The 25,767-nt window shown below is 46.8% G+C and overlaps 2 protein-coding genes across 4 annotated transcripts in view; one reads left to right on the top strand and one right to left on the bottom strand.

Moving 5' to 3' along the window:
• ABCE1 (ATP binding cassette subfamily E member 1) overlaps window positions 1-1,475 on the bottom strand; it is a 33,866-nt gene extending 32,391 nt beyond the window's left edge. Inside the window, exon 1 of one of the 2 annotated variants that reach the window (XM_070415248.1) lies at window positions 1,348-1,475. The gene's annotated coding sequence lies outside the window, so the exon portion shown is untranslated. The remainder of the gene's footprint in view (window positions 1-1,347) is intronic. The other variant, XM_070415247.1, reaches the window with a different exon arrangement.
• Window positions 1,476-1,594: 119 nt separating this feature from the next.
• Window positions 1,595-25,767, top strand: part of ANAPC10 (anaphase promoting complex subunit 10) — a 59,803-nt gene continuing 35,630 nt past the window's right edge. Inside the window, exons 1-4 of one of the 2 annotated variants that reach the window (XM_070415249.1) lie at window positions 1,606-1,672; window positions 2,538-2,642; window positions 3,191-3,317; window positions 5,812-5,902. In XM_070415249.1, coding sequence (XP_070271350.1) covers window positions 2,640-2,642; window positions 3,191-3,317; window positions 5,812-5,902 — 221 coding nt within the window. In that variant the 5' untranslated portion in view covers window positions 1,606-1,672; window positions 2,538-2,639. Of the gene's footprint in view, window positions 1,673-2,537; window positions 2,643-3,190; window positions 3,318-5,811; window positions 5,903-25,767 lie in introns of both variants that reach the window. The other variant, XM_070415251.1, reaches the window with a different exon arrangement.

The raw sequence follows: 25,767 nt of genomic DNA, 5'->3' as shown, positions 1-25,767 counted from the left end.
CAGTCTACGACCAAAATTACTATAATACCGTGTGAAAGCATCTGAAGATCACTGTTAAGCGATGCTTCACATCGCACGAAATAGTCTAACCTATGATTACTGTAGATTATTAGTCTTATAAAACATCTAAGTTGGGAGTGGTACACAACTGATTTCAGGGTCATAAAAATTGAAGGCATTTAGAAGAGACACTAAATTAATATTGCTTTCTTTTCCCCCACAACAATGAAATGATCTTCCTAAATGAATTATTTTTTTTCTTAAATAGGGAGAACAAGGTTTTTAACTAAAAATAAAAGAAACCCTTTTGGTTCAAATAGAGGTTCAGGGCCCGTGGTTAACACTGCCAACGCATTATTGTCCGGGAGCTGGGACAGGATGACTATTCCCAGGCTAGGGGACCCATGGACTGAGGGCTGCAACCCCAACGCCGCTGCCGTTCATGCCTAGTGAGCAGTCCTGTGCGAGAGGATAAAAGGAAAATAAAACACTGTCCTGACAGTCCTCTCCTTAGCCATACACCGCAAACATAGGCCAATGTCGTGTATGGGACATGGAAGGGCTCTGACCGTACTGACCGCAATGGACGAACCCCTGAAGGGAAACAAAACAAAACAAAACAAAAATCAAGGCATTCTGAGTGAAGACACCACCCCTGATCTCAAGGGGTCTGATTCAGGGGCAGAGGGAATAGTCACTAAGGGGAAAGCGAATGCTATAAAGTCGCACCAAAAAAAAAAAAAAAAAAAAAAAAAAAAGCTAAAGGCGTTTCACTGGGAGATTAGCTGGGATCACCGCAGTGAAAAGCCGGGTACACGCTGTTCGACGAGAAAAGCAGAGCGACGCCCGGCCATCGTTCCTGCCAAGGCTGGGAGTGGACGAGGGCTACTCAACCTCACCGCAGCAATGACTATGGAAGGAGATGCCACGACTCATGCCACGGTCACCAAACGGGGGAAGAAAAGGCCACGACTCCCCCAGACCAGACACGCACGAGTGAAAATACACCCATTTTCCTGTGCCCGGGGAAGAGGGAGTGCTGTACATTCTGAAGGCGCCTGCCGCTCTAGGGGGCTCAGCTCCCGGGCAGAAGCGGGGTACAGGGGGATGGCAGCGGCGGGGGCTGGATCGCTGAGATGGCATCTGGGTCTATTCTCGCAGCCTCTGGCGGGCAACAGCGGCCGAGACCCAGAGCAGCTGGAACCGGAGCCCGACGCGCCGCGCCCTCGCCGGCTGCCACGCGCCGCTGCGGTCCCCGTCGCCGCCACCTGAGGCCTAATCAGAGGTTCTAGAGTCTTTACCTCGCGGCGGAGGCGGCCGATGGCCGAACGCCCCCGGGCTACTTACCTACCTGGAGAGAGCGACCCCCTGGCGGAGGGGAGCGCAGAGGCCAAATCGGCGTTTGCTGTCACTTCCCAGGTCCACAACGTGTTCCTACGGCCTCCGGCCAAAATGGCGGTGCCCAGCCGCGCCTCGCGCACGCCTTGGGGACGTAGGGCGCGCACGCGACGGAGAGCGCCGGGCGCGACGGAGAGGCGTGACGTCGTTGCGATGCGACGCCAATTTACGTCACTGGGAAGCCGGGCTGCCCGGAGGAACTCAGTGGGAGTGGTGCGGCTCTGCTGCAGGGCATCCTAGAAAGCCGAGCTGCAGCGTACTCGGTCTGCAAGCTGTAAGTGCCTGAGCTTTTCCCGACGTGGAGAAGGGTTCTCCCGCAAGCACATGCGTTCTCTTCCCCAACCTCAGTCTTTTTGTTTTGTTTTGTTTTCGGCGCCCAATTTCCAGGCCGGTGGGTCAGGAATGGAGCGTTAGCCATGGCCCGTGTTAGCCCTTCCATTCAGCACAGGCGCCCAGCAGGACCCGAAGAGCCTGGTGCAGACGCTGACGTTCCTCCTTGGGACTCGGCTCCTTCTGGACTGCATGGCCAGGAACCCAGTCTTATCTGAACTCCGTGTTTTATCCACTTGGTGGCGTCCAGTACCAAGTCCGCCAGTTGAATTCCTCTCTAGTAGAGAAATGGGCCTTTCTTTTCTTTTTACAAATTTGACAGTTTTGAACACAGCTTGTAATTCAGCTTGTGGAAAAAAAAAAAAATACTCGGGTCCTGGTATAATGTGGATATTCTTTTTTTTCCAACGTTATTCAGCTTGTAATAATGGTCAGAGGTTTAATTGTCTCACCTTAGACCTTACTTAACTTGCACATGGCAAGTAGTTGTATATTGAATATATGTGTGTGTGTGTATATATATATATATCCATTTATTCATTCAGTAAATTGCTAATTGAGCATTTAAGTTTTAGGCCTTTACGAATTTTACAGTCCAGTGCTATTTAGTGAGTATCTAAGTGCTGGTGTGGGGATTAGGGAACAACTGAGATCAAATAGGAGGTATCAAGGAGATAGTATATGGAACTATTGATCCAGGTTTATAATAGCATGTGTAACGATGTTCAGTAGCTGTAACTTCGAATTTCTGAGGCAGTTTTATATACTGTTCACTCTGCAAGAAGTTTTGTTTTCCCACGTTTGCATAGATGTAACAAGATTAGCAACAGATGTGAAAGATTAAGTAAACTTTTGATTGAGAATCGGCCAGTTACACAGACCTTGAAGCCGTTTTTCTGACTTTATCTTCTATGGTAAGAGCACATACTGTCTAAATGGAGCTTTTGACAACTAGTGGGGAAATGTGATTTTTCTCTGCATCACTTAATGGATTATTTAAAATGGAGATCCATATTCACATATTTCGAGAATAAGAGTATTTCTATCTGAGTTTTCTAAGGGAAAAAATGGCATTTGAATTAAGAAATGTTACTCATAGAGGAATAGCACTGTATAAAGCTGTGGAATTATAGATCAAGTCAACCTCTCTGACAGGAGAGGAAATAAAGTCCAGACCTGCCCAATGTCTAGGCTAGTTAAAGAAGGGGCTGAAGCTAAAACGGTAATTCTGTGCCCCTTTGCCTACTGTACTCTGCTGCATGACACATAAAATATTTTACAAGCTGAATTCCCAAGATTTTTAAAATTACAGTGGTTGATTTATGTTAACTGCATTTGAGAATAAGATGATTATTATCAAGGGTCTATTAGTGATCCATTTTGCTATTAAATGTTTATTTTTACCTTTTGAAAAAAAAATTCAGGTCCTGGTATAATGTGGATATTCTTTTTTTCTACATAGAATATTTTAAAAATGACCACACCAAACAAGACACCTCCTGGTGCTGACCCTAAGCAGTTGGAAAGGACTGGAACAGTACGGGAAATTGGGTCACAAGCTGTTTGGTCACTCTCATCTTGCAAACCAGGTGAAACAAAACAAAAAAGCTGTTTGTAATAACTACTTACTAGTACAGTTTTCTTGTATTCTGGACTGACTTTAATATTATTTTTGTTTATATACTTTAATTCTAAAATAATTTGAGTTTTTATCTGTTATATATCTCTTCACAATTGCTTTACTACTATCCACTTGAATTTAACTAACTGCATATGTCATAAAGTCTCTTCTTTATCCTCCCCTATCTCTGCTGTGATTAAGTTATTTGGGATAAGTGGGTGATACATTTTTTGAGTGATTACATATCCCAAAGTAACTTTATTTTACTCTTGGTTGAGATAGAAATCTTGAGTGTCAGTCTTTTTCTCTCAAAAATTTGTGGATACTATTTTACCATTTTCTTTTTTGTCGTTGCAAATAAGATGGTGTATACCTGTCTCGCTCTCTCTTTTTTCTTTTTTTTTTTTCTTTTTTTTAAAAATATATTTTATTGATTTTTTACAGAGAGGAAAGGAGAGAGATAGAGAGCTAGAAACATCGATGAGAGAGAAACATCGATCAGCTGCCTCCTGCACGCCCCCCAGTGGGGATGCGCCCGCAACCAAGGTACATGCCCTTGACCGGAATCGAACCCGGGACCCTTGAGTCCGCAGGCCGACGCTCTATCCACTGAGCCAAACCGGTTCGGCTCGCTCTCTCTTTTTTATATAACTTGTTTTTTGGAAGCATTTAAACCAAGCATGTCTAACTCAAAGGCTAACACGGGCCAAATAAACAAGGTTTGTTTATGTGAGCCGCAAAAAAACAAAAGCTTCAATTTTCATAGAAATGTAGGTTTATTTTGATAGAGACATGCTGAATACAAAGGGCTGAAATAAATGAGTAACCATTAACATAAAATAATAGAACATTTTAATAAAAATTAATATTTTCTTGAACATTAACTTATCAGACACTGAATAACTGCACCAATTAATAAGCGTAATGCAAATAAACCTATTTTTCTTGTTCTCCAAAAGCGAAATATTTCCGGTTGCTCACACCAAACAAGTCAGTCCAAGACTAATGACATGGCAATTGGCTGCTAAAATATTCGCTGCTAGTATTAGTGGAGAGAAATAGTGCGCCTGCATGTAAGGCACATAAGGGAAATGAATGCAACACAATTATAGTAATCAGTCATTAGCGAACGTTGTAGTTCATTGTTAATAATTATGTATAACAGGATATTGTAAAAATTAAGTTAGGAAATTTTTATTAAAATGTTTCTTACATACCGCAAAAATATTCATTGTGGGGCGCGAGTTTGACATGCTTGATTTAAACCATCCTATTTATCAAACTTTCTGGACAGATATATATATGTACACATATATGTATAGTTATATATGTGTATACAGACACACATATATATACACTGAGTGGCCCAGATTATTATGACCACCTGATGTTTGTAGGCAAATTAGCTATAATTTCATGCTGAAGTTGCTAGAGAGCCAGACCATTATAAATAGGGAAGAAAGTTGTTTACCACGACAGTAGAAGTTATTTTTTTCTGAAGATATGGGTAAACAATGCAATTTAATAGCCTTTGAACGTGGGATGATTGTTGGTGCTCAGAGCCATGGAGCGAGTATCAGCAAAACAGCCGAAGGCCTGTTCGAACAGCTTTGCTGTCTGCAGTTACCAAGATAAAACGTCTACAATTCGCACAGGAACAAAAGAATTGGACAGTCGAGCATTGAAAAAAAGTCATGTGGTTCAATGAATCACGTTTCCAGTTGCATCATGCAGATGGCAGAGTGAGAATTTGGCAGAAACAGCATGAAAGCATGCACCCCCATATGTATGAGTACAACCCTTCAAGCTGGTGGGAGCAGTGTTATGGTTTGGGGCATGTTTTCCTGGCATGATTTGGGCCCTTTAATTCGTGTGGAACAACGTCTGAATAGCACAACATACCTAAGTATCGTTGCTGATCAGGTTCATCCTATCATGTTGATGGCGTTTCCCAATGAAGATGGCTTCTTCCAAGACAATGTGCCATGCCACGGTGCTCGTTTTGTGCAGAAGTGCTTTCAAGAACATGAGGGAGACTTTACCTTGCTTAGGTGGCCCCCACAATCACCAGATCTCAATCCACTTGAGCATCTGTGGGACGAAGTTAAAAGAGCCATCAGGCAGCTGGTTTCACAACCATCAAATCTCACAGAACTGGACAGTGCTATTCATCAGGCATGGTGTCAGATTCCTCGCATCACCTTTCAACATCTTGTGGAGTCAATGCCAAGAAGAATTGCCACAGTATTGAAGGCAAAAGGTGGCCCAATAAGTACTGATGGGGTGGTCATAATAATCTGGCCACTCACTGTATATTTATATGTGTGTGTGTGTATATACATACATATATATATATATATATATATATATATATATATATATGTATATAGGGTTATTTTATATTTTAAATATACAGCTCTTTCTTTAGCATGAGAATTTATTGTCACTTGTGGTGTTTTTAGGATTTGGAGTGGATCAATTACGCGATGACAATCTAGAAACTTATTGGCAATCAGATGGCTCCCAGCCTCATTTAGTGAACATCCAATTCAGGTAATACATTAAAAATTTTTCTTGAATTTATTGCAGTGATGTTGGTTAATAAAATTACATAGGTTTCAAGTATACAGTTCTGTAATACAGCATCTGTATATTGCATTGTGTTCACCACACAAAATCGTCACCATTTATCCTCTTCTACCTCTCTCACCCCCGCCCCCCCTTTTCCTTTGGTAATCACCGTATTCTGTGAGTTGTATTTTTTTTTCCCCTCTTAATCTTTTCACCCAGTCTCCCCTCTGTCAGCTGTCAGTCTGTTCTCTCTATCTATGAGTCTCTTTCTATTTTGTTTGTTAGTGTATTTGGATCATTAGATTCCATATATAAGTGAAATAATATGGTATTTGTCTTTCTCTGACTGGCTTATTTCATAATACTCTCCATGTCCATCTATGCTGTTGCAAAAGGTATGATTTCCTTTTTTTTTTTACAGCCAAATAGTATTCCACTGTGTAAATGTACCACAGTTTTTTTATCCACTCATCTACTGATGGGCAGTTTGGCTGCTTCCAAATCTTGGCCATTGTAAATAATGCTGCTTTGAGCATAGGGGTGCATATATTCTTTCAAATCAGTGTTCCAGTTTCTTCAGATATATTCCCAGAAGTGGAATAACTGGGTCATAAGGTAATTCCATTTTTATATTTTTGAGATAACTCCATACTGCTTTCCACAATGGCTATACCAATCTGCATTCCCACCAACAGTGCACAAGGGTTCCCTTTTTTCCACATCTTCGCCAACCCTTGTTGTTTGTTGATTTATTGATGATAGCCATTCTGACAGGTTTGAGGTGATAATTCGTGGTTTTAATTTGCATTTATCTGATGATTAGTGGTGTTGAGCATCTTTTTATGACTATTCGCCATCTGTATGTCCTCTTTGGAGAAGTGTCTATTCAGGCCCATTTTTCCATTGGATTGTGTTTTTTGGTGGTGTGTTTTATAAGTTCTTTATAAATTTTGAATATTAATCCCTTATCGGATGCATCATTGGTAAATATGTTCTCCCATTCAGTCTTTTCATTTTGTTGATGGTTTCTTTTGCTGTGCAAAAACTTTTTAGTTGATGTAGTGCCATTTGTTTATTTCATTTCCCTGTTCAAGGAGATATATCAGAAAAAAATATTGCTAGGAGAAATGTCCAAGATTTTACTGCCTATCTTTTCTCCTAGGATTTTTATGGTTGTGAATCTTACATTTAAGTTTTAATCCATTTTGAGTTTATTCTTGTGTATGATGTAAGAAGGTGATCTAGTTTCTTTTTCTTTTTTTTGCACATATCTGTTCAGTATCATTTATTGAATACACTGTCTTTACCCCATTGTATGTTCTCATTTCTTTTGTCAAATATTAATTGACCATAAAGGTGTGGGCTTATTTCTGGGCTCTCTATTCTGTTCCATTGATCTATATATCTGTTTTTATACCAGTACCATGCTGTTTTGATTACTATGGCCTTATAGTAGAGTTTGATATCAGCTCGCATGATTCCTTCAACTTTGTTCTTCTTTCTCAAGATCACTGTTGCTATTCGGGGTCTTCTGTGGTTCCATATAAATTTTTGGCATAAATGTTCTAATTCTGTGAAATAACGCCATTGGTACCTTGGTAGGAATTGCACTGAAGCTATAGATTGCTTTGGGTAGTATGGACATTTTAATGATATTAATTCTTCCTATCCATGAACGTGGTATGAACTTCCACTTATTTGTATCTTCTTTCATTTCTTTTTTTCAGTGTCTTATAATTTTCTGAGTCTAGATCTTTTACATCCTTGGTTAAATTTATTTCTGGGTATTTTTTTTAATGCAACTATAAATAGGATTGTTTTCTTAGTTTCTCTTTTTGATAGTTCATTATTTGTGTATAAAAATGACACTGATTTCTGGATATTTATTTTGTATCCTACTTTACTGAATTTATTTCTCAGATATAGTAGTTTTTTGGTGGAATCATTAGAGTTCTCCAAGTAATACATTTTTGAATTTTTCAATTTGTGTAGGTTATAAGTGGGCAAAGAAATCTATTTTTCTGACATAGTTTAAAAAGTATAGAAATTATAGTGAAATGCACTTAACTCTGCATTTGATAAGTTTTAGGCATTATTTTTCTGCTAACTAGAATGTGTTTAAAGTTTACTCCATCATATCCTTTATGAATTCTTTATGATACCTTACACAGTTCCTATTTCATAGATATTTTTCAGATATACTTTTCAATATGATTTATTTAAGAAAGATATGCCGCCAAACCCGGTTTGGCTCAGTGGATAGAGCGTCGGCCTGTGGACTGAAGGGTCCCGGGTTCGATTCCGGTCAAGGGCATGTGCCTGGGTTGCGGGCACATCCCCAGTGGGAGATGTGCAGGAGGCAGCTGATCGATGTTTCTAGCTCTCTATCTCTCTCCCTTCCTCTCTGTAAAAAATCAATAAAATCTACACTAATAAAAGAGAAACATGGTAATTGGCGTACGACCGCTACCCTTCCCATTGGCTAATCAGCGTATCCTTATGCAAATTAACTGTCAGCCAAGATGGCGGCCGGCAGCCAGGCAGCTGGAAGCGAACATGACGCTTGCTTGCTGCAGACTCCAACGTTCCCCACCGGCCTCTGAGCTTCAGTTGGAAACATAGTAACATTTACAGAAGATAAACAAAACTCCAGAAAGCTCCTGTCAGTCAGCCGGGATCTCAGAGCTGGAGTCGCAACATTGTTTCGAATACAGAAAACAAAGGCCAGAAACCTGCTTTCAGCCGAGCCTCAGAGAGAAAGCCGGCTCTCAGCTCCAGTGACAGCCATAGAAGGTAAATAAATGCCAGAATAAAAAAAAAAAGAAAAAAAGGAGAGGTTTGGAGCTCCAGTTGCCCGCCAGCCTGAAAACGGCCCTCATCCCCTCACCCAGACTGGCCAGGCACCCCAGTGGGGACCCCCACCCTGAAGCAACAAGATGGCAGCTAATTTGCATACTGAAGGCAGGCGGCAGCAGGCAAGGCTGCCTGCGGTCTGGGACCCGGATCTGTCACCCTGCCGGGCGGGATCAGCGGAGCCGCGAGGCCTCCCGGCACCGGGATCAGCGTGACAAGGGGCAACGCCCAAACGCCCTGATTGCGCTGCGGCTCTGTGTGTGACGGGGGCAGCGCCCCAACCCCCTGATCAGCCCTGCGGCTCTGTGGGTGATAGAGGGCGGCGCCCCAACCCCGATTGCCCTGCAGCTCTGTGTGTGACAGTGGCGGCGCCCCAACCCCCCCCACGGGCCCTGCTCTATGTGAGACGGGGTAGAGCCATACCTCCCCATCGGCCCTGCCCTGAGTGTGACAGGATGCGGCGCCTCAACTACCCGCGCCCCCCCCCACGGGCCCTGCTCTGTATGTGACAGGGGGCGGTGCCCCAGCTCCCCTATTGGCCTTACTCTATGCGTTACAGGGGGGAGCTCCTCAACCCCCTGATTGGCCCTGATCTGTGTGTGACAGGGGGCAGCTCCCCAACCCCCTGTCAGCCCTGCTCTGTGCATGACAAGGGGGAGCTCCCCAAACCCCTGATGGGCCCTGCTCTGTGTGTGACAGAGTACGGAGCCCCAAGCCCCGATGGTCCCTGCTCTGTGAGTGACAGGGGGCAGCGCCCCAACCCCCTGATCGGCCCTGCTCTGTGCATGGCAGGGGGCAGCGCCCCAACCCCCTGATCGGCCCTGCTCTGTGCGTGGCAGGGGGTGGCGCCGCAACTTCCCTATCGACCCTGCCTTGAGTGTGACAGGGGGCGGTGCCCCAACCCCCCAATCGGCCCTACCCTGAGCGTGACTAGGGGTGGCATCACAACCTCCCCATCCGCCCTGCTCTGTGCATGACAGGGGGCGGCGCCCCAACTCCCCAATCGGCCCTGCTCTGAGCCCGACCAGGGGCTGCACCTAGGGATTGGGCCTGCCCTCTGCCACCCGGGAGCAGGCCTAAGCCAGCAGGTCGTTATCTCCCGAGGGGTCCCAGACTGCGAGAGGGCACAGGATGGGCTGAGGGACCCCCTCTCCCCCCCGAGTGCACAAATTTTTGTGCACCGGGCCTCTAGTATATATATATAAAAAAGAAAAATATGCTTTGCTTGTGACCCAATACAATAACTAAATGCATGGAAGTACACCTGGAGTGACTTCCATTTGGAAAAAAATATTTTAACTTAGAACCTCTAAGGACATTTTTAGTTTTGAAATGCTATTTTGTAGAAAAGGAAACCGGCCATATATATATGTTTGTCAGTTGCTTTGAATTTACTGATTTAGATGAAAATCGTTAACTTTGTTATCTTGCACCATTTACTAGTATGCCATCTGTTTTTAGTTTGTTTTTATCTGCCTACATTACGGATTAGCCAATTTCTTATGGAAAAGCCAGATAGTAAATATTTTAGGCCTTGTGGATTATCTGGTCTCTGTTATAACTACTCAGTTATTCCATTATAGCATGATGTGCCAACTCCTGTCTTAGAGTATTAAATATATATACCCAGGAATAAAAACAGCAGCTAATATATTTTTTAAAAGACTTAACATACCAGATACTTTGGTAAATGTCTTCCCCACTTACCCATTCATTTTATTTAACTTTTACAGCTATTTTTAACCCTTATTTTGTAGTTTCAGAGATGTATAAATTAAGTAACTTGCCCAACGTCACACAACAAGTAAGTGAAAGAATTGCTATTTGAACATAAATACTTTGACCAGAGAGCCTGCACTTTTAACTATTATACAGTATAGCCTAGGGTAAATTGTTTCTTTGTGACATCAAAGGCTGTTGCTTAAAAGTTGTATCATGTGTATCCTAATTTAATTGTATTATATGTGAACTAGTGCCCTGGTGCACGAATTTGTGCACATTGAAAGGAAATTAATTAGAAGAAATATTTTAATGTCGCCATTCACCCTTTCTCTGTAATAGAAGTGTAAACCAAATTCCCAATCAACAAGACAGATCGAAACACATGTTTATCTATCTATCTATCTATCTATCTATAGATAAACTTGCTTAATTAGACCTGCTTTCTGATTTAGCTAAACTCTTTCCAGCCCAGTGAAGCACCCCAACTTCTCTTTCAGGTAATTGTCAGCAACACAGCAGTAAATATCAACAGGAAGCGATTATTATTGTAGATCACGCAGGGAGAACAAGGTGAAATATTTAACTGTAGCAGTGTTTGACTATATTCTGCACAGTGAGAAAACCTGAAGTCATTTTCAAGTTCCACCATTTCTTCTTTTCAGTCGCATCAAGTTTCTAAACTTTCTAAATCTCCATTTTCCGGCTAATGAAAAGAAAATAAGATTCTACCGAGTCTCCTATCTACCTACTCCAGGACTTCTGTGAGGATCAAATGAGATGAGGCATGTGAAAACGCTTCACAGACATTTGGTTAATGTGTAAAATGTTTGCACCTGGCTATAAAGCAAGTCCTGTTCCTGGGTTGAAGAAACTCCAAGGAGGATAGTCGCTAGGTAGAGGTAGCTGAGCATTGCTATGTGACGTCATTACCTCTTGCCCACAGTGACTGTTTCTGGGCTGGGCTGGGCTGTGGGCCACATTTTGAACCATGGGGTCTTGGCAGCGTCGGCTGCTATATGGTGGGGTGTCGCTTCAGGGTAGTGGTGGGGCCTGTGTCCCACTTGGAGGGAGCCGAGTGTTGCTTTGTGGGTGTCAGATCTGCGGTGCCATTTATTGTTAAATGGCCTGTCGCTAGGGAGAGGAAGCTAGGCATTGCTATGTGATGTCATTACCCGGTGCCTACAGCCACCTTTTCCAGGCTGGGCTGGGCTGTGGGCCGCATTTTGTACCATGGGGTTTCGGCAGTGTCAGCTGCGATTTGATGGGCTGTCACTCTGGGGTGGTGGCAGGGCCTGTGTTCCACTTGAGTGTTGCTTTGTCGGCACCAGGTCCTCAGTGCTGTTTCTCTGTAAATGGCCAGTGCGCATCACGGCAGCTCCTGCGTTGAGTGTCTGCCTCCTGGTGGTCAGTGTGTGTCATAGCAACCAGTCAGATGGTCAGGCACTTAGCACATTAGCCTTTTATATATCTAGACTAGAGGCCCGGTGCACAAAAATTTGTGCACTCTGGGGGGAGGGGGGGTGTTCCTCAGCCTGGCCTGTGCCCTCTCACAGTCTGGGACCCCTCGGGAGATAACGACCTGCTGGCTTAGGCCCGCTCCCGGGTGGCAGAGGGCAGGCCCAATCCCTAGGTGCAGCCACTGGTCGGGCTCAGAGCAGGGCCGATTGGGGAGTTGGGGCGCCGCCCCCTGTCATGCACAGAGTGGGGCGGATCGGAAGGTTGCGATGCCACCCCTAGTCACGCTCAGGGTAGGGCCGATTAGGGGGTTGGGGCGCTGCCCCCTGTCACTCACAGAACAGGGCCCATCAGGGGGATTGGGGCTCCGTACCCTGTCACGCACAGAGCAGGGCCCATCAGGGGGTTGAGGAGCTCCCCCCTGTCACTCACAGAGCAGGGCCAATAGGGGAGTTGGGGCACCGCCCCCTGTCACACACAGAGCAGGGCCGATCAGGGGTTGGGGCGCCGCACCCTGTCACACTCAGGGCAGGGCCGATGGGGAGGTTATGGCTCTACCCCGTCACAGAGCAGGGCCCGTGGGGGGGCGGGGGGGGAACGCCGCACTTTGTCACACACATAGCCGCAGGGCCGATCAGGGGGTTGGGGCGCCGCACCCTGTCACACACAGAGCCACAGGGCGATCAGGGGATTGGGGAGCTCCCCCCTATCAGGCACAGAGCAGGGCTGATCAGGGGGTTGGGGCGCCTTCCCCTGTCACGAACGGAGCAGGGCAGATAGGGAGGTTGTGGCCCCGCCCCCTGTCACACACAGAGCCGCAGGGCGATCAGGGGGTTTGGTCGCTGCCCCTTGTCACACTGATCCTGGTGCCGGGAGGCCTCGTGGCTCCGCTGATCCTGGTGCCAGGAGGCATATTACCCTTTTACTATATAGGATAGAGGCCTGGTGCACGTGTGGGGGCCGGCTGGTTTGCCCTGAAGGGTGTCCTGGATCAGGGTTGGGGGTCCCCACTGGGGTGCCTGGCCAGCCTGGGTGAGGGGATGATGGCTGTTTGCATCTGGTCACACCCCTTCAGGGTGGGGGTCCCCACTGGGGTGCCTGGCCAGTCTGGGTGAGGGGCTGAGGGCTGTTTTCAGGCTGGCGGGTGACTGAAGCTCCCAACTGCTCCTTTTTTTCTTTTTTTTTTATTCTGGGCCAGCTTTAGGTCTGAAGCTCGGCTCCAGCTATGAGGCCTCCGCTGCTGAAAGCAGGTTTCTGGCCTTTGTTTACCTTCTGTATTTGAAACAATGTTGTGATCCTGCTGGCTGAAGCCTGGCTGACTAAAGCAGCTTTCTGGGGTTTTGTTTAGCTTCTATATTTGTAACAATGTTTCAAACTGCAAGCTCAGAGGCCGGCAACAGCAGGCAGGGAACCTGGCTTCCTCCGTCACTGGAGCAAGCAAGCCTCCCTGTTCGCGTCAGCTGCCTGGCTGCCGGCCACCATCTTGGCTGGCAGTTAATTTGCATAAGGATATGCTGATTAGCCAATGGGAAGGGTAGCAGAGGTACGGCTAATTACCATGTTTCTCTTTTATTAGATAGGATAGCAGGGTTTTCTCCGAAAATACAGTTTTATACAGACCAATGTATTGGATAAATAATAATAAAAATACTTTATTGAAATAATGAAGAACAGAAGAATATTAAGAAAAATAATGAAAAGTTCTGTTGGCTTTCTTTGTTTTAAAGAGAAAGGTTGATAGATTAACAATTTAGATAAATAAAAAATAAATAAATGAAAAGGTCAGTATTTCCTAGAATCTACTTGAATGAGAATATTGATTGCCAGAAGTGCCATTGTTATTTAAAACTAGAGGCCCAGCGCACAATTAAATCGTGCTTGGTTAGGATCCCTAGGCCTAGCTGCAATCAGGGCCATGTCCGCCATCCAGTGTCGCTCCTCCATCTCCGTGGCCCCCGCCCTGTGAACCTCCACACTCACAGCCCCCGCCCTGCGAGGCTCCTCAGCCTCACTACTGCCCATGCCCTGCGATGCTCTTCCACCTCAGCAGCCCCGCAAAGCTCCACACTCACAGCCCCTGCTCTGTGTCCACCGTCCTACAACGCGCCACGCTCGCGCCATGCTTGCCGCCCCCACCCTGCTCCTCTGCCTCAGCCACCCTAGGAAGCTCAAGGCTAACAGCCCCCGCCCTGCGACGCTCCTCTGCCTCAGCCACACCACGAAGCTCCATGCTAACAGCCCCCGCCCCGCGAGGCTCCTTGGCCTCAGCCACTGCTGCAACGCTCCTTCACCTCACCGTCCTGCGAAGCTCCATACTCACAGCCCCTATCCCGCTCCTCCGCCTCGCGTCCACTGCCCCTGCCCTGCGATGCTCCTCCGCCTCAGCCACCCTGGGAAGCTCCATGCTCACAGCCCCCGCCCCACGAGGCTCCTCAGCCTCTGCGACGCCCCCCCCCCGTCCCCCCCCACGCTGTGAGAGCCGGACCGATCCTTTGGTCATTTGGGCCCACAGCTCCCTCCCGTGGGCGGCCGGGGTCCACAGCTCCCACTCCCTCAGCTCCCTAGCCTGCTGTTTGGTCATCCGTCCGGTCGTGACGGCACCTGGCTTTATATATATTAGGATACTTTGAACAAAAAGTACTTTATAAATTTAATAGAATCATATACACACCAACACATGTTTAAACCAAATCATACTAATTAATTTTCCCTCCTCCCCAAATTGCAGACTGTCCATAACTTTTTTATTTTATAAAGTTTTAAAGTTTTAGGTTCTTAAAAAATATTAGTTAACAGATGAACACTGGGACCCATTACATCATCACATTGCAGTTTTAGCACTTAGACATCTTTGTAAAAAACATTTGTGCAATGACTGAATAGTTTACTGCATTTTCCCCTTATTTTTAAAAAGTAGAGCAAATGAAAAAAATCAAAGAGCTGATGCCATTTAAAAAATAATAGGTACTAAGCTGAATAACTTAAGACAATTGTGATTATATTATTGGACCTTACTAGTTAGCTACATACTGACTCTGAATGGAAACAAATGAAAGGAAATATTAGAAATTGGTGGTCAAAGATTATGACTAAATATAAAACACGTGGCGTAATTTAGGATTAGGTAAATTTTTACCTCATAGGGAGCCAACTTTTATATTTCCATTATGTAAGCTCAGTGTTCTACTTTCTTCTATTGATTTTCTATATGTTTTTTATTAATATACTAGAGGCCCGGTGCATGAAATTAGTGCACGGGGGTGTGTGTCCCGCAACCCAGCCTGCACCCTCTCCAATCTGGGACCCCTTGGGGAATGTCCGACTGCCGGTTTATCTGACTGCCGGTTTAGGCCTGATCCCATAGGAATCCCTATGGGATCAGGCCTAAACCGGCAGTTGGACATCCCTCTCACAATCCAGGTCCGCTGGCTCCTAACCGCTCGCCTGCCTGATTGCCCCTAGCCACTTCTGCCTGCCAAACTGATTGCTCCCTAACCGCTCCCCTGCCAGCCTGATTGATGACTAAATGCTCCCCTGCCAGCATGATCGCCCCCAACTGTCCTCCCCTGCTGGCCCGATCGCCCCCAGCTGCCCTCCTCTGCAGGCCCCATTGCCCCCAATTGCCCTCCCCTGCTGGCCTGATTGCCCACAACTGCCCTCCCCTGTCATGACCCGCCTCCTCCGTGCGAGGCAGCGGAGAGGCTGGGACCGGCCTCCTCCACATCACAGAGAGCCTTGGGACCTCCATGCCCAACAGCGCAAAGTGGCCACCAGGCCCCGCCTCCGCTATGTGCGCAGCCATCTTGTGATGGCGTTGCGTGAAGGTGTGACGCCACCTAGGCTTTTATTATATAGGACTAGAGGCCAGGTTATCTATGCACTGGTGGGGTCCATTGGCCTGGCCTGTGGGGATCAACCAAAACCGGCAGTCTTAAATCCCCCAAGGGATGTAGTAGTGCTGAAGCAGCAGGTGGCCGGGGAGGAGCCCAAGCCGGGGCACTGCACTGCTCCCACTCATCCTGACCCTGCTGCGCCTGCTGCCACCACAGCTCTGTAGGCTCGCTGCCGCTCCACTGTAGTCTCTGTGGGCCTGTCCTAGGGAGATATCAGCACACCCATGACTGAAAAGTGGCCGTGGGCTCACGCCCAGTGAGTCCCGATGCCAGTCCAGATCCCAGTCCTGGTCTGGATGGGGGAGGGGTGCCCAGGGGTGTCCATGGGAGAGGCTCTGGCCGCCACAGCTGCGCTTACCAGCCATGAGCCCAGCGTGTGGCGCCCATTGGTCACCTGAGCGGCGCTCCCACTGTGGGAGTGCATTGACCACCAGGGGGAAGCTCCTACGTTGAGCATCTGCCCCCGGTGGTCGGTGCGCATCATAGCTACTGGTCGAGCAGTCGTTTGGTTGCTTAGGCTTTTATATATACACTAGAGGCCTGGTGCACGAAATTCGTGCACTGGGGATGGGTGGAGGGTCCCTTAGCCCAGCATGTGCTCTCTTGCAGTCTGGGACCCCTCCCTTGTTACTGCCTACCTGCTTGCTGCTTCCTACCGCTTGGCTTGCTGCTCCTTAGTGCTGCCGGGAAGGCCTTGGGTCTGCTGGGTGCCGGGCCTGCGGGTTTGTGTCTCTGATACCCCCAGCAGCCCCAGCACCAAGGTGGCGGGCCTTGGGGCTGCTGGGTAAAGGCCCCCCGTTGCGTGTTTGTGTCTTCTATCAGGCCCCCAGCAGCCCCAGCAGCCCCAGCACCACCTAAATAACTTAAGGGAAACTTTATTTAGTCTTCTTTTAAAAGCAACCTAGTTTAAAAATGAGTTGCAGTTAAGACAGAACAAAGAACATGGTACCTAAGAGTGAGATAGACTGACAGAGGAGAGGCTGGGCACTGGTCAGGGGCTTACATGCCAACTCTTCTCCACCTGGGAAATGATGTAAAATCGGTTTCTTTAGTTTTCTGCTTAATGGTCTTCTCCAGCACTGAGGTCAGAGGAGCCGCCTTCCAGCCCGTAGGCTGCTTCTCAGAGTCGAAAATTTCGCCATAGGCCTCTGCCTAGGACAGGACCTCTGAACCCCCAGGGTACATAAATACACAGGGCTTCCATCAGGCTCCGCTGATCCTGGGGCTGGGAGGCCTCTCAGCTCCGCTGATCCCCGGGCCAGGAGGCCTCTCGGCTCCACTGATCCCGGGCCACGGAGGGCCTCTTGGCTCCGCTGATCCAGGCGGCTGGGAGGCCTCTTGGCTCCGCTGATCCTGGGGCCCTGAGGCCTCTTGGCTCCACTGATCCCGGGGCACGGGCACGGAGGGCCTCTCGGCTCTGCTGATCCCGGGCCGGGAGGCCTCTTGGCTCCGCTGATCACGGGGCCGGGAGTCCTCTCAGCTCTGCTGATCCAGGCGGCCGGGAGGCCTCTCGGCTCCGCTGATCCCCGGGCCGGGAGGCCTCTCGGCTCCGCTGATCCAGGCGGCTGGGAGGCCTCGTGGCTCCGCTGATCCAGGCGGCCGGGAGGCCTCTCGGCTCCGCTGATCGGTCTCTCGGCTCCGCTGATCCCGGGGCGGGGAGGCCTCTCGGCTCCACTGATCCAGGCGGCTGGGAGGCCTCACCGCTCTGCTGATTCCCGGGCAGTGAGGCCTCTCTGCTCTGCAGCTTCAGGGCTGTTTGGCTTCACTCTACCGCTTGGAGCCTGAGTATGCAGATTAACTGCCATCTTTTAGCTTCTATAATTGAAACATTGTATCTTTTGGAGCTGTTGCTTCAGGAGCTCAGAGCCCTGCAGCTGCAGGCGGGGAACCTTGGTTTCCTCTATCGCTGGCGCAACCAAGCATCCTGTTCTCAGCTGCCTGGCTGCCTGCCGCCATCTTGGCTGACAGTTAATTTGCATATACTCACTGATTAGCCAATGAAAAGGGTAGCGGTCCTATGCTAATTACCATGTTTCTCTTTTATTAGTGTAGACTAGTAGCCCGGTGCACGAAATTCGTGCACTGGGGTGCGGGGCGGGGGGGGGAGGGACCCCTCAGTCTGGCCTTCGCCCTCTCCAATCTGAGACCCCTCAGGGAATGTCCAACTGCCTGTTTGTGCCCACACTTTTAACAGATAACAGCTCCATTGTTGTTTCTTTCTTATGCTTAAAACCATTGGAATTAGTAGGTATTCAAAGTGTGTATACATTTTGGGGGGACACCCTGTATATCTCTAGTCAGTGGTGAAAGAAACCAACAGCAGATTTGGAACCCTCAGACAGGGAACCTCGCTCACTCCCCACATGTCTCCCCACTTCATTTTCCACCTTTGTGGGCAGCAGGAGAATCAATGTTTTCTCTCATTAATTTGGAAAAGCACGTCCTGTCACCCGTTGCCCGGCAGGAGTGCGCTAGGCCCCAAGCAGGCGAGGCTCAGTCAGGGCAGCCTTCACTCATGGGTGCTGGCACCCAAAGTGCACATTCCTCCTCTACAGTCGCCCCGACTATCCCACTGTTTCACTGAGAGGACGGAATTCCTCTCCGCCTCTGGGTTCTTGATCTTGAACGCTGACTGAAGGCACCTCAGAGAGGGCCGCCCGCGCCCACCAGGTGTGTCTGTCTGCATCTGCTCCCGCCTCAGCACCTGCATTAACCCCCCAGAGGTGATCTCGTAGCTGCACTGGCCTCCGTGGGAACAGGGCATCACCACTTTGCCCTCTCACTGTCATCTCACAGGCGCCCACCCTCAGCACCCAGAACACCCAGACACTCTCCAAAGGATGTGAGCGCATCAGAGGGGATGTGTGCACATCCTGTGGGGGTGTTAGGCATGCTGGGTTTATGGAAGTGCGGTGGGAACTTGTGCGCGCCTTGGTTTGCAACTGTTGCAGGCGTGGGAGGGTGACAGTGTGCTGGGGGATGTTCGCACGCCAGGGGGGTATGTGCACACTGGAGGCCTCTGGCTTTGCAGATCCGCAAACCCCCATGGTGCGGCCAGGAGGACGTCAGTCTGGCCACCACGGTGGCTGTCCCTGTGATCCTGCACCTTCTGGGCCAGGAGGCAGATCTTGCACAGCCACTCCTGGGCGCTGATGGCCTGCAGGCGCTACTTCAGCTCAGCCTGCAGGCTCTGCTTGGCGCGCTCACAGCTGTCACCATCGCCATGTGGGGAGTACAGGCCGCCCTCCGCCGGCCTGCCTCCCCTGTCCAGAGGCTCTCTGTGCTGCTCACGTGCCCAGAGTGACTGGGGCTGGGCAGAAGCCAGGCGTCCTGCCCTGCCCAACCCCAGCCGATCCTCCCCTCTGCGAGCTGCCTCCCCGCTGGGAAGGGTCATGGATCTGGGTCCTGGGACCACAGACAGCCTCAAGCACTGCCCCCCGCCTGGCAGGTCATGGATACGGGTCCAAACCGCCGACAGCCTCAAGTGCTGCCCCCCGCCTGGCAGGGTCACAGATCCGGGTCCCGGGATCGCAGACAGCCTTGCCTGCTGCCGCCCCGCCCGCCAGGTCACGGATCCGGGTCTGGACCGCGGACAGCCTCAAGCACTGCCCCCCGCCCGGCAGGGTCACAGATCCAGTCCCAGACTGTGGACAGCCTTGCCCGCTGCCGGCCCGCCTGCCAGGTCACGGATCCAGGTCCCAGACTGCGGACAGCCTCAAGCACTGCCCCCGCCCGCCAGGTCACGGATCCGGGTCCCCGACCGCGGACAGCCTTGCCCACTGCCGGCTGCCTTCAGTATGCAAATTAGCCACCATCTTGTTGCTTCAGGGTGGGGGTCCCCACTGGGGTGCCTGGCCAGTCTGGGTGAGGGGCTGAGGGCTGTTTTCAGGCTGGCGGGCGACTGAAGCTCCCAACCTCTCTCTTTTTTCTTTTTTTCTTTTTTATTCTGGGATTTATTTACCTTCTATGGCTGTCACTGGAGCTGAGAGCCGGTTTTAGCTCTGAGGCCCGGCTGCAGCTCTGAGACCTCGGCTGCTGAAAGCAGGGATCTGCGTTTGTTCTATAATTGAAACAATGTTGAGGTCCTGCTGGCTGAAGCCCGGCTGACTGAAAGCAGGTTTCTGGGGTTTTGTTTAGCTTCTATAATTGCAACATTGCAAGCTCAGAGCCCAGCAGCGGCAGGCGGGGAACCTTGGCTTCCTCCTTCACTGGAGCAAGCAAGCCTCCTGTTCGCTTCAGTGCCTAGCTGCCGGCCACCATCTTGGTTGGCAGTTAATTTGCATATCACCATGATTAGCCAATGGGAAGTGTGTTGGAGGTACGGTTAATTACCATGTTTGTCTATTATTAGATAGGATATAGATTATGCAGTAAAGAAAGGACTTTCTGTATTGAAAAAAACTGTTACATGTAAGCTTGAAAGAAGTTCAGTTTGGAATTTATATTTTGTTAAGATAAAACAAAATATTTAACTCCTTAGATATTCTCCCCTTTACAGAGAAAATAAGCAACTCTTATTTCTTGTAGTAGTTTCTCAGCTAGTTGAGTGAGATTTTAGAAATAGTTTATATTAATGATGTGTCAAGGTGGATGTGTAGTGCACAAATACAAAGTAGCATTTTCTTTTAGATCCCATTGCTGCTTTAAATTAGGGGCAAGTTCTTTCCTTGTCCTGGGTGAGAACTCAATAAGGAGCAGGTATGACATTTTGGGTAACATATACAGTACTCTGTTCATTTCAAATAGCAAAAGATAGATTTAAAATGAAAACATTCAGCCCCAGCTTCAGACTTGCTTTAGTTTCTTGTAAGGTTTCTTTTCTACCTAAGGTTGAGTCTGTTGTAAATGGAATAAGAAAGCTGTGGTTTGCTTCTCTTTCCCTACCTCACTTATTTAGCTACTCCCATATTCTTTTTAAAAAATATGTTTTTATTAACTTGAGAGAGAGAGAGAGAGCAAGAGAGAGGGAGAAGGAGAGAGAGAGAGAGAGAGAGAGAGAGAGAGAGAGAGAGGAGAGAGAAACATCAATCCATTGCATCCCGACTGGGGATGGTATCTGAAACCTGGGTATGTGCTCTGACTGGGTATTGAAGCAGCAACCTTTCAGTGCATGGGACAACACTCAACCAACTGAGCCACACTGGCCAGGGCTTCTCCTATATTCTTAACTAATTTTTGAACTCTTTAGGCCTGCTGGTATGGAATTGGAGAAGGAAAATCCATAATTGCCAATTCTCTCTTGGTGATCTAGCGTTGGAGCTCCCTGTGTGTGACTACATGTCTGAAGTTAACTGTATCTTATGCATCTTTTGTGGTTGAGAGAATCTGCTTCCAGTCACTTAATGGTGCTGTGGGTGATTCACCTGCAACTCTCTTGATGAGGATGCATTCATCATTTGCTCCTTCCTCAATTCTGAGGCCTTTGGGGACACCTCCAGCTTCCTGCTGAGGATTGTTTATCCTTACTAGCCAGAAACTAATATAACCCTTTAGGTTAGCAGGTTGATGAAGTTCCCTTCCACTCTTAGTGTATTTACACTTTTTTTTTAATGAATACTATTAGATTTTCTCAGATGCTGTTTCTGTATCTAATTATATGACCATATGATTTTTCTTCTTTGGTCTGTTGAGATGGTCAATTTTAATGATTTCTTTTATTGTAAAATACACATACCATTTATCACTTTCAAGCATATAGTTCAGTGGCAGTAAGTACATTCTCATTGTTTTACAACTGTTACCATGTCTAGAACTTTTTATTATCCCAGACTGAAGCCATAACTCCCTATACTTTCCTTTACCCAACCTCTGATCACCACTGTTATACTTTTCTGTCTGTTTATTCTGTTTAAATTGTTAATTTATTTTTTAATCCTCACCCAAGAATATTTTACCCCCAATTATTTTTTAGAGATAGTGGAAGGGAGGGAGGAGGGGGAGAGAGGGAGAAACATCGACATGAGAGAGACACATCGCATGTGTCCTGACCAGGGCCAGATCAAACCTGCAACTGAGGCATGGGCCCTTGACCGGGAATTGAACCTGTGACCCTTTGGTCTGTAGGCTGATGCTCTAACCACTGAGAAACCAGTCAGGGCTCTGTCTATTTTTATATCTATCAATTTTGGCCATTTGACATCTTCTTTGGAGAAATGTCTATTCAAGTTCTTTACCCATTTTTGAATTGCTTTTTTGTTTTCTTGCTGTTGAGTTTTGGAATTCTTTATTCTGGATATTAATCTCTTATCAAATATGACTTTTAAATGTGTTATCCCATTCTGTGGGTTGCCTTTTTACAAAAGTTTTTCATTTTTATAAACTCCAATTTATTATTTACGTTCCTTGTGGCTTTGGTATTATATCTCATTGACTAGTTATAATTGTTCTATTTTATTATTAGTTGTTGTTAATCCCTTACTGTGCCTTATTTATAAATTAAACTTTATCATAGGTATGAGACTCCCATTACATATTAATCTGCTTTATACTGTCTCATAGACCACTGATATTGTATTCATTTTAATGAGGGATGAGAACTTTCTGTTTTTTATGCTTCTCTTTGGAGAGTTTCTATAGCTATATCATTATAGTCACTGTCTCTGCAATGATTAAGCTGCTATTAATCCCATTCAATAAATTTCTTATTTCAGATTTCTTTTTCATATCCAGAAATTCCATTTGGTTTTTAAAATATCTTTTATCTCTTCCCATTTTCATGTTTTCTTTTAATTTTTTTAACAGATTTATGGCAGACTGGATTTTTCAGAGTGCTCACAACATTATTACCTATTGCACATGCTCACCTACAACTTTGCTACTCTCTAGTCAAGAGATGGCATCATTGTGTCTCCCCCTGAAACTGGTTGGGTCTTGGCAGATTTCTTGCCTAAGAGTATGGATGTACGATACTGTTATTTCTGAGGTTGGGTCATAAAAAGCAATACAACTTCTTCCTTGTTCTCTCTCTTATGTTATTCTCTCCCATGGTGTCCATCTACCATGCTGTGAGAAAACCCACATCAAATGAAGAAGCCCATAAAGAAATGAGCCAAAGCCTATGGCCTCAGCTGAGAACCAGCATCAACTTGCCAGCCATATTAATGAGCCATCTTGGAAGCAGGTTCTTCAGATCTCCAGTGAGGTTGCCACACCTGACGCTCTGTGGAGCCTTCCCTTCTGAGCCCTGCCCAAATTCCGATTCATAGAGAAAGTAATGACTATTTTTTAAAGGCACTAAGCTTTGAGGTGGTTTATTATACACCTATAGGTAGATATTTGTATTTTTAAGTCCTTATTTTTTAATTCCATTATCTTTTATCTTTTTTATATTGGCCTTTATTGACTGATTTTTCCTTATTATGGTTTACATTTTTCTGGTTCTTTGTGGTAATTTTTTATTGGATGTTGTTGAGTGCTGTTTTTTTTTTGTTTTGTTATTTGTTTCTTTTTTTTTAAAGAGGATTGGACTTTGTTCTGGCAGGCAGTTAAGTTAGTTAAAAATCAATTTGACCTTTTTGAGGCTTGATTTTTAAGCCTCTTTATAGTGAATCTAGAGCACCCTTTACTCTAAGGTGGGGGTAGCAAACTTTTTGTAATAAAATAGGTAGTGTTATCAGTAGGATGCCCTCTGTTTCCCCACCTGTTGCTGGTAGAAGTGGAGTTCTTGGAGTGACGCCTGAACAAGAATTTCCTGAGGCCCCCATGGGAGGGTGAGGTATCATGGAAAGCTTATTGATGATGTAAAATTAAGGGAGCTCCCCTCCAAGGCTCCATCTCCCTCCGTTTCTCATGGAAAAATTCTTCAGCAGGGCAAGAGTTAAGGCCATTGCCCAGAGTCTTCGCTCCATATTAAAGCACAGACCAGTCCAGCAACCGGCTGACTTAGCTTGTGTTCCCAGCTGCAGTCCATTGTGTGTGAGATCCCCATGGCCATGGGCTGTGAGGCTGCTTAGACCACATGGCAGGTTAGTACATGGGTGGGGGCAGCCCAGGGAGCAAGAGAGTGCAAGGGAGCAGGAGCATAAGAGAGAGAAAGTTTATTTGTCTGGGGATTATAACTGGGAGTTTATCCAATTAACTCTTCAGGATTTCACATGCTTGCAATGGCTCTGCCCCTGTAGCCAGTTATCTTTTTCCCAGGTTAGACTGACAGACAAGCACTTTCCCTATGTCACACCAACTTCACAGTGCATGTGCCCATCTCCCCTTTTGTTGGAGCCCTTCCACCATGATTTGCAGAGAATGGACTGGTGACCTTGGGGAGTGTGAAGCTGCCCAAAGGACCATGCTTATTAATGTCTGGCTTCCCCTTTGTTCTCTTTCCATTATCAGTATTAACTAGCTGCTTATGACGGTAACAATAGTGTTTTAGGCCTTGCAAGCCATATTTCAGGCTCCTCCACCTGCTCAACTTGGCCATTGTAGTGCAAAAGCAGCTGTGGACAGTATGTAAGGGAGTAGGTATTGCTTTGTTTCGATATAAGTTTATTTTTTATTTATTTAATATATTTTATTGATTTTTTACAGAGAGGAAGGGAGAGGGATAGAGAGTTCAAAACATCGATGAGAGAAACATCGATCAGCTGCCTCCTACACACTCCCTACTGGGGATTTGCCTGCAACCAAGGTACATGCCCTTGACCAGAATCGACCCTGGGACCCTTCAGTCCGCAGACTGACGCTCTATCCACTGAGCCAAACCGGTTAGGGCAATACAAGTTTATTTATAAAAATAAATGGCAGGCCCCATTTGGCCTGTGTGTAGTTTGCTGATGATCCGTACTCTAGGGCATCAGTTCTCCAAATTTTTGGTTTTAGCACCACTCTAACTATTTTCGTTTTTGGTTTTAAACTTTGAACCTAAAGAGTTTGTAGTTACTCTTAATATAGTATAGTCATATAGAGTACAAAATCTGGCTCTGTGTAAAATTCCTAGATGTGTAAATGAAGACTAGTAGCTTAACTTGATCTGAGCTTCAGTTTCCTTATCTGTAATGTGGGCATAACAGGAATGAGAACTTCTAGTAACAGAGCTATTTTTTCTTCTTTAATATGTTTTTATTGATTTCAGAGAGAGAAGGGGAGAGGGAGAAAGAGAAACATTAATCAACTGCCTCTTGCACACCCCTTACTGGGGATTGAGCCTGCAACTTGGACATGTGCCCTGACTGGGAATTGAACCGTGACCTCCTGGTTCATGGGAATGACGCTCACCCTGCTGAGCCACACTGGCCAGGCTAGTAACAGAGCTTTTATTTTTTATTCATTTATTATTAAAATATGCATATATACACACACACAGACACACACATACGTGTGTGTGTATATATATACATATATATATATATTAATTTCAGAGAGGAAGCGAGAGGGAAAGAGAAATAGAAACAGTGATTAGAAAGAATCCTTGATTGGCTGCCTCCTGCATGCCCTACACTGGGGATCAAGCCCACAACCCAGGCATGTGCCCTGATTGAGAATCAAACCATGACCTCCCAGTTCATAGGTCAACACTCAACCACTGAGCCACATCAGCCAGGCAGTAACAGAGCTTTTTTTTCTTTTCTTTATTGATTAAGGTATTACATAGGTGTCCTTATCCCCTGATTGCCCCCACTCATGCCCTCATCCCCGTGGTGTCTGTGTCCATTGGTTAGGCTTATATGCATGCATATAAGTCCTTTGATTGATCTCTCCCCCTTACCCCCACTCTCCCCTGCCTTCCCTCTGAGGTTTGATGGTCTGGTCGATGCTTCTCTGTCTCTGGATCTGTTTTTGTTCATCAGTTTATGTTGTTCATTATATTCCATAAATGAGTGAGATCATGTGATATTTATTTTTCTCTGACTGGCTTATTTCACTTAGCAAAATACTCTCCAGTTCCATCCATGCTGTTGCAAATGGTAAGAATTCCTTCTTTTTTAC

Source organism: Myotis yumanensis, unplaced genomic scaffold (genome assembly GCF_028538775.1).
Source record: "Myotis yumanensis isolate MYYU_CA2020_CCGP unplaced genomic scaffold, mMyoYum1.0.hap1 SCAF_5, whole genome shotgun sequence".
Classification (NCBI taxonomy): domain Eukaryota; kingdom Metazoa; phylum Chordata; class Mammalia; order Chiroptera; family Vespertilionidae; genus Myotis; species Myotis yumanensis.
Note: the sequence above shows the minus strand (reverse complement) of the source record. Positions and strands in the feature narration are given on the sequence as shown.